Source organism: Vidua chalybeata, chromosome 2 (genome assembly GCF_026979565.1).
Source record: "Vidua chalybeata isolate OUT-0048 chromosome 2, bVidCha1 merged haplotype, whole genome shotgun sequence".
NCBI lineage: Eukaryota > Metazoa > Chordata > Aves > Passeriformes > Viduidae > Vidua > Vidua chalybeata.
Window position 1 is genome coordinate 111,135,107 of NC_071531.1, and position 12,781 is coordinate 111,147,887.

The 12,781-nt window shown below is 40.7% G+C and overlaps 1 protein-coding gene across 1 annotated transcript; it reads right to left on the reverse strand.

Moving 5' to 3' along the window:
- Window positions 1–219: 219 nt before the first annotated feature.
- Window positions 220–12,263, reverse strand: LOC128784121 (cell surface glycoprotein CD200 receptor 1-B-like). The gene is made up of 7 exons (XM_053935425.1): window positions 12,191–12,263; window positions 6,151–6,232; window positions 5,235–5,543; window positions 4,255–4,503; window positions 3,115–3,234; window positions 2,289–2,335; window positions 220–1,092 (listed from the first exon to the last, which is right to left on the reverse strand). Exons 2-7 carry the CDS (start codon window positions 6,209–6,211, stop codon window positions 982–984), a joined length of 897 nt encoding a protein of 298 aa, XP_053791400.1. The 5' UTR covers window positions 6,212–6,232; window positions 12,191–12,263; the 3' UTR covers window positions 220–981.
- Between the last annotated feature and the right edge of the window lie 518 nt (window positions 12,264–12,781).

Genomic DNA, 12,781 nt, shown 5'->3' on the forward strand with positions numbered 1-12,781 from the left:
CATTTCAGTTCAGTTACTGCTGCATTAGTGTTTGGAAGCTCTGACAGACCTGACCAATGAACACAGAAATTAACAACCAGTCTGTGGAGAGTTTTTTTATCTTGGAGACTTGAAGATGAGAAGAAATAAATGGTGCGGTTAGGGTTGTCTTTTTTTCTTTTATTTTAAACAAGCACACCACCTGCACTTTATACAACTTAACACTTCTGTTCTCAGCTTTTCAGAAACTGTTCAACAAACATTTGCCCAAATAACCACAGAAATCTTTCAGGTAAATATTTGCATATTTGCACATTTACATAAAGACATTTACAAAAATGTCCAAAATTGTCCATTGCTGTTTCTTATTTCCATATCCAAGTATAATGTCAAAATGGTTTTATTTTCCATCAGTTATCAATGCAAACAGATTAATTGAAAAAGAAATATGTTAAAAATTAAAAATAAACAAAGATATCAAATACTACATCATCATATGTCATGTGCAACCAGAAACAAAACAACCAAAAAAACCTAAAACTGCCTTATTTTTGCATTTCTGTTAGATGTATTGCTTTGACCTTCTGTGGTTTTGACCCCATGTCATTTTCTGGTCTCCAACACAGAACTTTAAAGAGAATCCACTTGTCAAAATGGAAAGAAAAGTGCTATATTTTCACCAGCAGTCTTTTACTCTGGCACAGAAATATGTTTATTATTGTTTTGAGGAAGGGCGGCACATACATCAGAGTCCATTTTCAAACAAAAATAAGGTATTTCCCTAATTCAATCTTTAAAAGTTCCAACTTTCTCTAGAGCTGTACTGATATTTAGAGAAAGAGGAAAAAACTTACTAAAATGGGCCTTTCTGCCCCACCACCATCAGGTCAGGAAGGACAAAGGTTTTTGTCTTTTGGGTAAAGTCTGAGGCTTAAGAGTTAAGTACCAGTTTGAGTAGCTGAGTATCATTAGTAGCTGAGCTGGCTACTTGTGCCTACACTCTTATGAGCATACATAAACAGATCTGGGGTTGTAATTCACATAGATGTTCTCTGGAAAGTCAGGAGACTTGACTGCTGCTCTTCTCACACATGGGAACTTCCAGGCTCTAATCTGCAACAGGAAGAAAAATATGCACCATTGTATTACATTGTAGAATTTTGTGGGATTGTCATTCTTATAGATCCCAAACTAAAAGCAAAGAGTAGAAGAGATCTGGTAGGTAATATTACTGTTGAAAAAGAAATGTAGAGCACAGAGGGTGAAACATGAACTGGCAGACAGATGCAAGAACAGCCTTCACAAAGCCTCAACAGGACAGCCTTTGAAACTTTTTTCTTAATATTGTCTTTTCAAAAACAAATTTCGAAGTGGTGTTATCTACAGCAAAATAGATGAAAATGAACAATGCTAGCTTCTCTGAAAACAAAGTACCAAAACAAAACAAAAACAAAACAGACAGACCATAAACAATCCAATTTAGGCACCTAAAATCACTGGAATCCTTTGATCTCTGCAGCTCCCCCTCTCATCAATGAAATTGTCCTGAATGTCCCACAAGAGCACACCAGGAAATGAATCATTCTAACTTCAGAGCACTCTGACTGGTTTGCAACAAACAAGGCACACGAACATTAATTAAATCATGAGCAGAAAACAAAATAGGAAATAATTGGTCTTTCCATGTGTATTAAGTAAGGCAGAAGCCCTGAGGAAAAGCAGCACATTTTCATTTTGTTAAATATATATCACAAAACACAGGAATTAGAGAGTGAGTAAAAGTTGTGGTGGCAGATTTATCCCTGGTGTTTCCTGGCTTACAAGTATATGAACTGCCACATAAAAATAAAAGTTTCATAGCTGTGTTTGTCTCCAATACAGCGAAACAAAATGGGCCTTTTTCCCTGATCCCATCCAATCTTAAATCAGGCAGGCTTCTGCCATTAAGAATACACATTCTTAAATAAAACATCTGAGTAAAGTCTTCTCTGTGAAGCAGAAATATGAAAATATTAAGTTTTGGGAGAGTTAAAATTCAGCATGGTAAATGTGACTTATAGACAGGAAATGCACCACACCACTCTCTACCCAGTGCTTAAACAATTGCTCAAATACTCTGATTATACATGAAGATAGGGCCATCCAAACAACAGACATTCTCACAGATGATGTGTTCCTCATTCCCCTCCAAGTGCTCACAGAGGTACATGGGAGGTTTGTCAGAGCTGACACATTGCAAAGAAATCACAAGTTTTAGTGAAGAATACACCAAAACCTGCAAAGCACAGACACACACAAAGCCCACTTACTGTAAAGTGTTCTGCTGGGCCCTGTGCTCCTTTACGTAACCAGCAAGCTGAAAGTAGGATGTCAGGAAGGTAGAATGGTTTGATGGTGCAGGGTACACAGCTGTTATAGCTGGGGTTCTCCTCTAGCTGCCCCCAGCTCTTGAAAGATTTTCTTCAGAACAGTTCCCCTCATATCTCTTATTTTTTTACATCCTGCTCTTTAACATGCTCTTGTTTTATTTTTCCCTTCATTGAAACTTCTGGTCATGCTGGGTGCCCTGGTTTCTACTGGAGTAGAGTTCATTTTCTTCTAAGTAGCTGTGTTTTGCATTTAGTATGAGAAATTAAACAAATTAGCTATCTAATATGCCCAATGCACAATTATCTGAAAGATATAAAACTATCTTGTACATTGGCCTATTCTTACACTTGCTCAAAGGAAAACTTATCACTGCTCATGGAAAGAGATAATTTGTGTTTAGTCATTAGTTTATAAACTGTCATTCTTAAGTATAGAATTTCATGCCAGTAAATGCAGAACAAACAAAATCATTCTAAAAACTCAGAGCCTTCCCTATTCTCAGAAAGAATCCTTTTCAACCTGAATGAATCTCTGACACGTCTGTAACACATTAATACCACAATACCTGTGGCTCTTTCAAAACTCCAGACTTATTTTAAATTGCTACCCCTTATTTCATTATGACTTCTCCAAAAGGACCATGCAGTTATGAACATTTTCCTCAACCCTTGCCTCCCACCTCAGTCTCAGCAATAAAGTGCGTGTCCTTTACCTGCACATAGTCAGCAATGGGATTGTAATATATTTCAGATTCAAAGGACTCACCTCTGCGCCTGAAAATCAAGCATAAAGTCACACCAGTGACAGCAACGACACCTGCAGCTGCTCCTGTCAGGATGTAGAGGAGCCTACAGGACGTTGTTCTGGTTTGAAGGACAGAGGTGTCTGAGCAATGAGAAAAGAGAGCAAGTTACAGAGCTAGGTGTCACTATCCGTGAATTTGTGACATAACTGCCTACCTTATCTGGAAGAAAAAGCTAATCCTCTGCTTCCAAACAAAGCAGAAAGATGAGATGTCTGGATGCCAGCCAGCAATAAGAAGCTGCCTCACATCCCAGTCGTTTGTGTGTACAAACACATTTTCATTTTCAACTCATCTACCTTTACAGTCTCATTTTCTTCAAGTACTACTAGCCCCAAACAACTGAGCGGCCATCCCTGCAAAATGCTGTTATTAATGACTGATTTAGGCTGATTTTTGTTCTTCTTGCCTTTACTAGTAGAGATACTTTGGTGATACGAGCACTTCTTTACCTGTTCTTACAAATCCCACTGAGATAGACTTCCAACAGGTCCAGCACAGCCAGAGAAGCTGAATTTTAGCCTTTACTGCCTTTGCAAGTCGCAGACAGACACGCTCCAAGTAAATTTCCTCCAGGCCATCACTACTGTGGAAAAGCTGGACAAAATGCTGTGGGGAAGGTGCTTTTAGATTCTTTCTTGTTTCTTGCTATCCTACTCTGATTTGAGTGGCAAGAAATTACTTTCTCTCAAGTCTCTTTTGCCTGTGACAGTAACTGGTGAATGATCTCTCCCTGTCTTCACCTTGACCCACAAGCTGGCCATTGTATTTTTCTCCCTGTCTTGTTGAAGAGGAGGGAGCAATAGAGCAGGTTGGAGGGCACCTGGCAGCCAGCCAAGGTAAACCCACTGAAAGCGGAATAAGGAATTCTTGTAAACAGAACAGGAATTGAAAGAAAAATACACCAAAGGCTTCTCTATACAGTGCCACAAAGCATTTGGTTTCAAAATTATTAATTTATCTCTCAACATGCACTAGGACTTTGCCTTATAACCACGCTAACCTAGTTCCAGGGCTCTGACATTTAGTGGGAACAGCTGCACAGAACAGCAGAGAGGAGCCCAAGACATGATGAAAAGCAATCACAAAATAACATTACTTACATTTCAGGTCCATGACCAGAGTCTGGTTCATGGCTGCGTGGGTGACCAGGCAGGTGACAGAGGGAAATGAGCTGTTGGCCCAGCCAAAGTAGCTCACTCTGGTCACTGTCCCATTGGGGTGATGGAATTCTTCCTCAGAGCTGTGATTGCTTGCAGGGATCCAGGAGATGTCAGCAGCTGGCTTTCCTGCAGATGCCTGGCAGACAGCCACTCTGCTCTTGTCATGGGTCAGAGTCACCATAGGAGGGACTGCAGAAGAAATTTTAAAAAGGCATAACCATTATTTCTATTCATATTTTATATTTCTATTTCATTTTTTAGTATAAAATCACTAACTGAGAAACTGACAAACAGGTATTTTTTAAATTGTATGACGAATTTGTGAGATTTTAAAATAACTTGAAATATTAGCACATCTTAAAGGAAAAAAAAATACATCGAAAAGTCCAAGGTAGACACCTCAAAAACTAGCGGGCTGTATCTGAAGTACTGCTTCCTCCTTTTTGCCAAAAGGTGATGACAGATTAACAGGAGATGGGATGACAGAGAGGGGTGGATTCAATAAAGATTTTCAACTTGACTGATAAAAAGGCAGATTGCTGAAGCTTCAGGTACAATATTTAGGAGTTTGGATATGTAGAATCAAAAATCTGATTGCAGGGAAATAAAAGACGAATTGGGCAAAACATTTATCAGAAAGGCACAATTCTAAAGGGAACAACAACAACAACAAAAAAAAAACAAAACAAACGAATAAAAGACCCGAACCAAAAAAAAATCAAGTTACTAAAATTAGTAATTGCAATCATAGAGTTAAAAATTAATTTCTTATAATTTTCAGTTAGATTGAGATGATTTAACATAGCCAAAACGCAAAGTTTTCCTTGTTTTTGTATTCATTATGCTTCTGAATATTGTTTTGTTCTTGCCTATGTAGTAAATAGACTAATTTAATTTTTATTTTAGTGATGCAGTCTTACCTATCACAGTCAGAGAAGAGAAAAAATGAAAATTCCCTTCACTGTTGGCAAATTCACAGGTGTAAATTCCCTCATCCTCAAGTTTCACAGGGTAAATACAAAGTGCAGGGTCATTGACAGGTGAATATTTCCATGTGATCCTCTCACTGCAGTTCATCCTGCTTGTCTCATTGCGATCCCTTCTATAGGACAAGCAGTAGCAACCTCTGCAATTCCTCTTCCATGTCACCAGCAGCAAAGGCACCCTGGAGATGCTGGGGCAACTCAGCACAGCTTCATGGCCAGCCTCTACACTCACCCTGTTGTGAGCTGCACAAGATGAAAAAATGACATTAAAAAGATGTTACAGTCATTGTAAAAACACAGGAAACTCTTGGCTTCAGCACCTTTAAAAATATACTTCCTGACTGTACTGGCAGCCTTGGGGCACAAATTGGTATTCAACTTCCAAATCCACCTTCCTGAAGTTTGGAAGTGCAGTGGAGATGGTGCCTTTTTGTTGTGGACAGTGACGCTGCAAGTCCTCCACCTTTATTTTGGGTAACAAATTTCTATCACTTTAATATAGGCTTTGAAAAATTGATGGGGCAGGCAAAATTCACTCTTAAGGGAAAGGAATTTTTTTTTTTAATTTACTTTTAATTTTACTTTTATTCCAGAAATCATAGCTCTCCTGCCTTTGTCCCAGCTGAACAGGTATGATGACCAGTTTTGGATTCCTATCAGATTTATCATTCTGTGCCAATCTGCAAGGCACTCAATTATTTTGCCAGCCGAGGTGACATTACTCTTTCCATTCCTACTAAACAATAGGCAAAACTTGCTCTGGTGTACTATGAAGTTTCAATGTCCTGGCAAGTTGGAAATGCAGAGTACCAAACAGTGCTACATGTAGTTTTGCATTTTTCTCACTTACCTTCAACCAGATTGATTGGCAAGAAAAGGAGCACAGCCAGAACTGCCCATTTCTGAGCCATCTTCAGCAGAAGGAATCAGCCCTGCAGAAAATGAAGGCAAAGAAAATGGCATATATTCACAAAGGGTTGTGCTCATCCCTTCAAAGAGAACATGTAGTAAAACCTCTGTTTCCTTTGAAAGCAGGAGTTCTAAACAAGACCCCATGTCAAGTGCCACTCTTACAGTGAAGAAAGTAAAGCAAAAACAGGGTTGAAAAAAATTTTAAAAGAAAATAAAGACCAAAAAAAAAAAAAAAAAAAAAAAACACCAAACTAGCTACTGTTTACAGTTTTTTTTTGAATCCTGGATCTCTGGTACCACTCAGGATCTAGACTTCATCAACTATTTGGCAAAGAAATTATTCCTAGCCTTTGCATGCCTTTAATTTCTTGAAGAGTAACTTCCCTTTTGAAGCAGAACAAAAAAGGGCAGCCCTCCTATTGCAAAACCATGTAAGTTTGTTTCTTGCTTTCATAGGCAGAGTGAACTAAAGGGACATCTAGTAACTCCTGCTATTCTACAACTATCTAAACCCTTTAACAAACCATGTCTTATAACTGCTGCCATTTCTATCTCTTTAATAATTTACTTTCTGAATCAGCACCTACAGCTAGAGATGATTGGAAAATTGTGCTCCCATCCCATGGGAAATAATGACACAATGTTTTCATTCCCAAGTCAAAATCCAAGATGCAGCAGACAAGCAAACACCTCTGTGCAATGGCTGATTCAGAAATGTCATATTTGTAGTACCAGGACTTTCCTTGAGGCTTGTTTGGATCATGCACTGTTCACACCCTTATTCAAACACAACCAAGTTTCCCAGCATGTGCTGGGAGGAGGGGGAAAGGCACCCAGGGCTCACTCTGCACCCAGAGACCTGAATCCTCATCTGGTACCAGCTGCCATTAAAGGAACGGCCTTCAATTACACAGCATTAAAGATTTAATTTTAAATGTGAAACAAACCACGAGAGGCTGCCTGGTGTAGAGGAGAGAAGCCACAACACTGCCACAAGTGTGGCACAAGAAGAACAAACGCTGCCACAGGCACGAGCAGGAGATGCAAGAGACGGTGTTTTCCTTAACACAGGGCGATACAAGTGCACGTTCAAGTCACTGAATCACAATCAATGGTTTGGGTTGGCAGGGACCTTAAAGATCTTCCAGTTCCAACCCACTGCCATGGGCACTTCCACCAGACCAGGTTGCTCAGAGCCCCATCCAACCTGACCCTGAACACTTCCAGGGATGGGCCATCCACATCTTTTCTGGAACAGGGCAACCTGTTCCAGCACCTCACCACCCTCAATAGAATTGTATTCCTCAAGGAATTGTTTTGCTCACAACTCTAACAAAGAATTGTGATGCATCTGGATGAAAAGCTTTCATTACCACCTAGCAAAAATGCCAATACAACCAGTTTGATCTATATTCTGCTACTAGTGTGTAACAAGCAAGGTAATTCTTACATTAAAACCACCTCAAATTTCATTTTAATTCACATAAATTTTTTGCCATAAAGGAAATATTTTGGTTTGTTTCATTTTATTCAGTGCTGTCAGAAGTTTTGGGATTTTTTTTTTCTTTGCAATTTGGATATATTATGCATGCAAAAGTTGCTTTCAATCAAAAAAAGTCTGAAACTTTAAAAGCTGATTTTTTTTAACCAAAAAAATTTAAAAGATACATTTTGACCAGACTTATGTACTGAACTTGACCCAATTTGCAAAGATTTTCTCAGTCCTTTCAAAAGGAAAGTAAAAGAAAATACAACAAACCTTCCACAATTTCTTTCAGCAAATTCAGTATTCACCAATTTTGATGGATCCATAAATATTCATAACAGAATATTGTCATATTGGAACTTGTCCCAGAGAAGTATCTTTTTTTTTAAATGCATACAAATCTCATATATGCCGTTTACTTGCTCAAAAGAACACGCATTAATAATTAAAAATGGGACCTTACAGAAAGAAGAGACTATATGACTCTGTTTAAATATTCATGTATGAAACGCAGAATTTAATCTGCAATTTTTAAAATTCTCAACCCTTGAACAGTTGTGCCTCTGAGCGAGAAGGAGCTCTCAAAGTCTAAAAAGGAACAACCAAGCAGAGATGAATCAAACCCATTTAAAAGTAGCAAATGAATACTTGGTGGCTCGCCTTGTGTTATTGCCTTTGATGGAATTAAAATGCCTCAATAGCTGCATTAAAATAAATTAAATTTTTTACTCAGCCTCGGTGGCGGTGGCTGGCACAAGACCGTGCGATACGTGCGCCGCTCTTCCCGCTCGGATTCATCCCAAGGAGAGCTGAGGCTGGGGGAGATCCACTCACTTTACAGGCTCAAGAGGAGCCCTCCTCACCCTGGAGCCTGGGAGGGGAGCGGCAGCAGCTCCAGCGTGCTCTGGGTGTCCCAATTCTCCTTCTGGGGTGAGCAGGGAGACTTCAGCTCTCGCAGCCGCTCCCACGGGGATCCCAGTCCTGAGGGCTGATTCCGAGGCTGCTCCTGCACACCAGGGAACTGCAGGGATGTAGCTGGAGCTCCCCTCCCTCTCTGTCCCCACCAAGGGCCCAGATATAACTGCAAAGTGGGAACTATCTCAATTTAGGAGATTCCTTCCCTGCGTTCAGCTGTATGGTTCACTAGTTTATTTTTGTTGATGCTTCTGAGACCTTAACATGCAGCTGATTTTTCTTATAGGCAGATAAAGCCTCCACCCCCCTCCCCCCTTGAAAGAGATGCCCTGAAGAGGATGTGGCAGAGTTAAATTGAGAGAAACAAACTGCTTTGTGACATGACAAACAAGTCACAACCTTAGCTGTCTGTTGTTACACATCACACACCCGCCACAAGCCTTGAGCTATGCAAAGCCCCAACTTAAAATCAGGCAAATGCATGCAATGTCCAACATGATTTAAATATTTGCTAACACAACCTGAAAAAGGAAAAGGTCAGGTATCCATCAGTGCATCAGTTGTCACCACAACTTTTTAAAGGATAACCAGTATATAACAGAGCCATTCCCATGTTTAACTCGGCAAAATACGGTTCTGTTTTAAAGTGAAAGCACATTTTAAAGAGTACAAAAGCCCTGCCTTAGCAGGGTCTCTGTTCTGTGTAAGATGTGTGTCTTTGGGAAAGGAGGGGTTGGAAGGGATGGCAAGAAGAGGAAGCAATGGCACACATCAGTATCAACTCTCTTGCTTCCTCTTATAAGGATAAGGATTTGCTCTGCAAATCAAGGCTAGGTTGTTTAAAATCCAAGACCACAGTTTTGGCAGTCAGAGCAGCAGCAGCATCTTCTATGCAGTATTTGATGTTTCTACCTCATCACCAAGACCACACAGCACCCAACTCAAAAACCTGCAGTTTTTCTGAAGTGAGAGATGCTGGTTATGCTGTATTTTCAACATCCCCAGGTCAGGCTCTTCTGCTCCCGTTTCTTCCTACCAGTGGTCCTCTGCTGGGAATTCCTCAAGTCCCTCCACTGAAAATAAAGCAACAAAATACAGCAAGACTTTGAATGCCCTCTGTGGAAGACAAAACATATAAAAAGGGGCAGCAGGTAGACATTCCCAAAGCTGAAACTGGAAAGCTCTGGGGGAAGAGGAGAGGCTGTGTTCTTTCTCTGTTCTTAGGCATCTTCCTGAGCCATCTGCGGCTGGCCCCTGACAATGCTGCTGGGTAATGGATCTCTGCTTCAACTTTAGAGCCTCTTTATTCTCTTAAAGATACCCTGGCCCTGGAAACTGATCTCTGAATTCCTCTACAAGCACAGCAGAAGACTGTTAGCTCTGTCAGGGACTCATGGATCAGAACCCCCATAGTGCATTTTCTTCTCAGACTCCCTGTTTGTCTCACAGTTGCTGGCATCAGCTGAAGCCACAGATGATTTGAACTTTGGTCCATCCAGTTTGTGAGCTATTTTAATTCAATTCCAAACTACAATGCTTTCTCTGAAAAATGGGAAATAGAGGGTGGATGAGGGAGAATTTCTGAAAGAGAGAATTATCCTAATAGAATGAGCTCTCAAAACAATCACAAGCAAGTTACACAAAACAACTGTAAAATTACAGTGTTTGGGTAAATATATACCTAAAGGCAAATAGTTTTGAAATTTCCTCCACAGCAAGACAGAGATTTGTGCCACCTATTGAATTCATCAAGATACCAGTATTTAGAATAATACCAACATTACAAAGTGTGGATTTTTCCCCTGGGGAAAAAAGTTTGTCATACATAGTAGCTGTAATTCCAGAAAGCAGTTGGGCATCTCCCCTCTTCTCAGATATATTTACCTTTTTATCACTAGCTCATCTGGAAAATAGTTTAGTCCCATGAAGTTATTGCACAAGCCAAGGCATATTCCTCACACCTGTAGCTGCCTTGCAGCCAGTCCCTCAGGGAGTAATCCAGTGTTGGGAAGGGGCAGTAGGAGCCAAGAAAGAATGAGAACACATCACCCCTGGCAGCTCATTCTCTTCCTTCCAGAAAGGGAGAAGACATTTGCTTTACATCTTCCATTTTATCCAGGAAAAAAAACCCAGTTCTTGTACCTAACACCTTGACTTTCCCAGGTATAAACCATCTGTGGCTCTCACCAATGTCAGCAACGAGAAGGGGAAAAGCCCTGCTGATAATGAAGCCTGTAAAACATGACACTTCCATGTTAAAATATCCAGAGGCAATTATATCACAATTTGCAGAGATCAAGGAAATGTATTGCTTTTTTAACTGTAGGTCATTAACCTCAGGAGCTTCTTGCTCTATCCCAATACTGCAGCCGACAAATGTACCTACCACACATGTTCATGATCTTAACTGCTTTAACTCCTGCCCCTTGTGGGCCTACTGCTCTTTGCTGCTGATTTCCCAGAAAAAAAAAAACAACTGGGAATTAGCAACCCACAAGTGTAATTACTGCTTTCAGGGCTGTGGCTAACCAGAGGAAAAGTCTTCCATACAAGTATTCAGAGATGAACAGAGAGGAGATGGTTTATAGCTTGATGTTTAACTCCTTTAGTAAGCATCAGGACATATCTCAGGCTCCCCAGATGAAGGTTTCCTCCCCATCTTTCAGTCACAGGTACTGGCCTCCCACTCCACAGCCAAACACGATGGAATTGCACCACACATCCCAAACTGCACATAAAGAAGCTACAAACCTCAAGTAATTCCTGCTTTAAAAAGAACAGAAACAGCAGAAGACCTGGTGTATAGCAGAAATAAAACCCCAGGTAGTCCTTCCTCACCTGTCAGCCAGTCCAATCTGTAGCATCACTAACTGTGGTTTAGGCAGTGTTAAGCAGGGAGTTACCCAACCTCTCACCTTCGGCTCTTCACTGCTCCTTCTCCTTCACACTTCAGGGAACATAATTTTCTCTGAAATCTACCACTTCCCCATTCCATGGACAGCTGTGAAGATCCTGCAAGAAGCCCTAGGAACCCCCATCAGCTGGGGGACAGCTTCTCCAGCCTCAAGGAGCTGCATCCTCCACCCTCATTGGAATCATTGCATAGATATATATTTTATATATTTAAGGAAGGAAAAAAATGTCCCCTGTGTTTATAGAGCAGCTAGATCAACACTTACAAATATGAAATACATACTGCTATTGTATGGCAAAGGAGGAATAGTTTTCTTTCATTTCCCTTTCTGTGTGTGTTTTTTTTTTTTTTTTAAACAAGTGGAATAAATTGGTTGTATAACAAAATGTACCTAAAATAGAAACCCACATCTATATTGGAAAAAACTACACATCCCACCTCTCAAATACCAAGTAAAGTCATGACACCAGGGTCAGGATGCCATGTATCACTGCCTACACTCTTTTGGTGCAGCGTAATACACCAAAGGGGATGCTTGTCCTTTTTCCTTCCTCACCACATAGGTTTCTTTGCTGTCATAGACTCCCTTTCTCATGAGCTAGTTAGCTCTGTGTCAGTGGTGTAGAAAAACTTTCCCTGGTGGTTTCCAGTAAAACTTCTCACCTCATTTCTTTTCTGGTTACCAGCACTTCTAGCAGATTTTAAGCTCCGTTTGAGGCAGGATGATGCAGGAGAGTGGAGCAGCTGGGAGGAGTCCTACAATATATCCTTATTCAGGTTTTTGCTAAGCAAACTTCCCCCATATTTTGTAGTCCAGTGGTCTGCAGGTGAAAAGGACAGTATAAATTCAGGTAATCTCCCACAGATGCTAATGCTGTCACAGGACTGTGGGTATTGCTGATAAAAGATCTTCATTTTCTCATCTTCCCAGAGTGGCTTAAAGTACAGCCCAGAGGGGAAGCTCCTGAGGACAGGGTGGCAGAGCTTCTCCAGGCTGGGAGAACGTGCACATCATTGTCTCCTGATTCAATGCCCAAAGGCACTGTGTAAAAAGTCGAGGCACAGCACTATGACACAAATCAGAGAATGGGAAGTAAGATGCAAAAAACAAACATATAAAAAAATCAGCTAGCACACAGAATGCAGAAGTGTCAGACAGAGACTCAGGAAGCCTCTAGCTCTCCACCTCAAGGACTTGGCTGAATGCATTCATGCCACAGACCACAGCCTTTTTGTCACCCCTGCCCTCAGGTC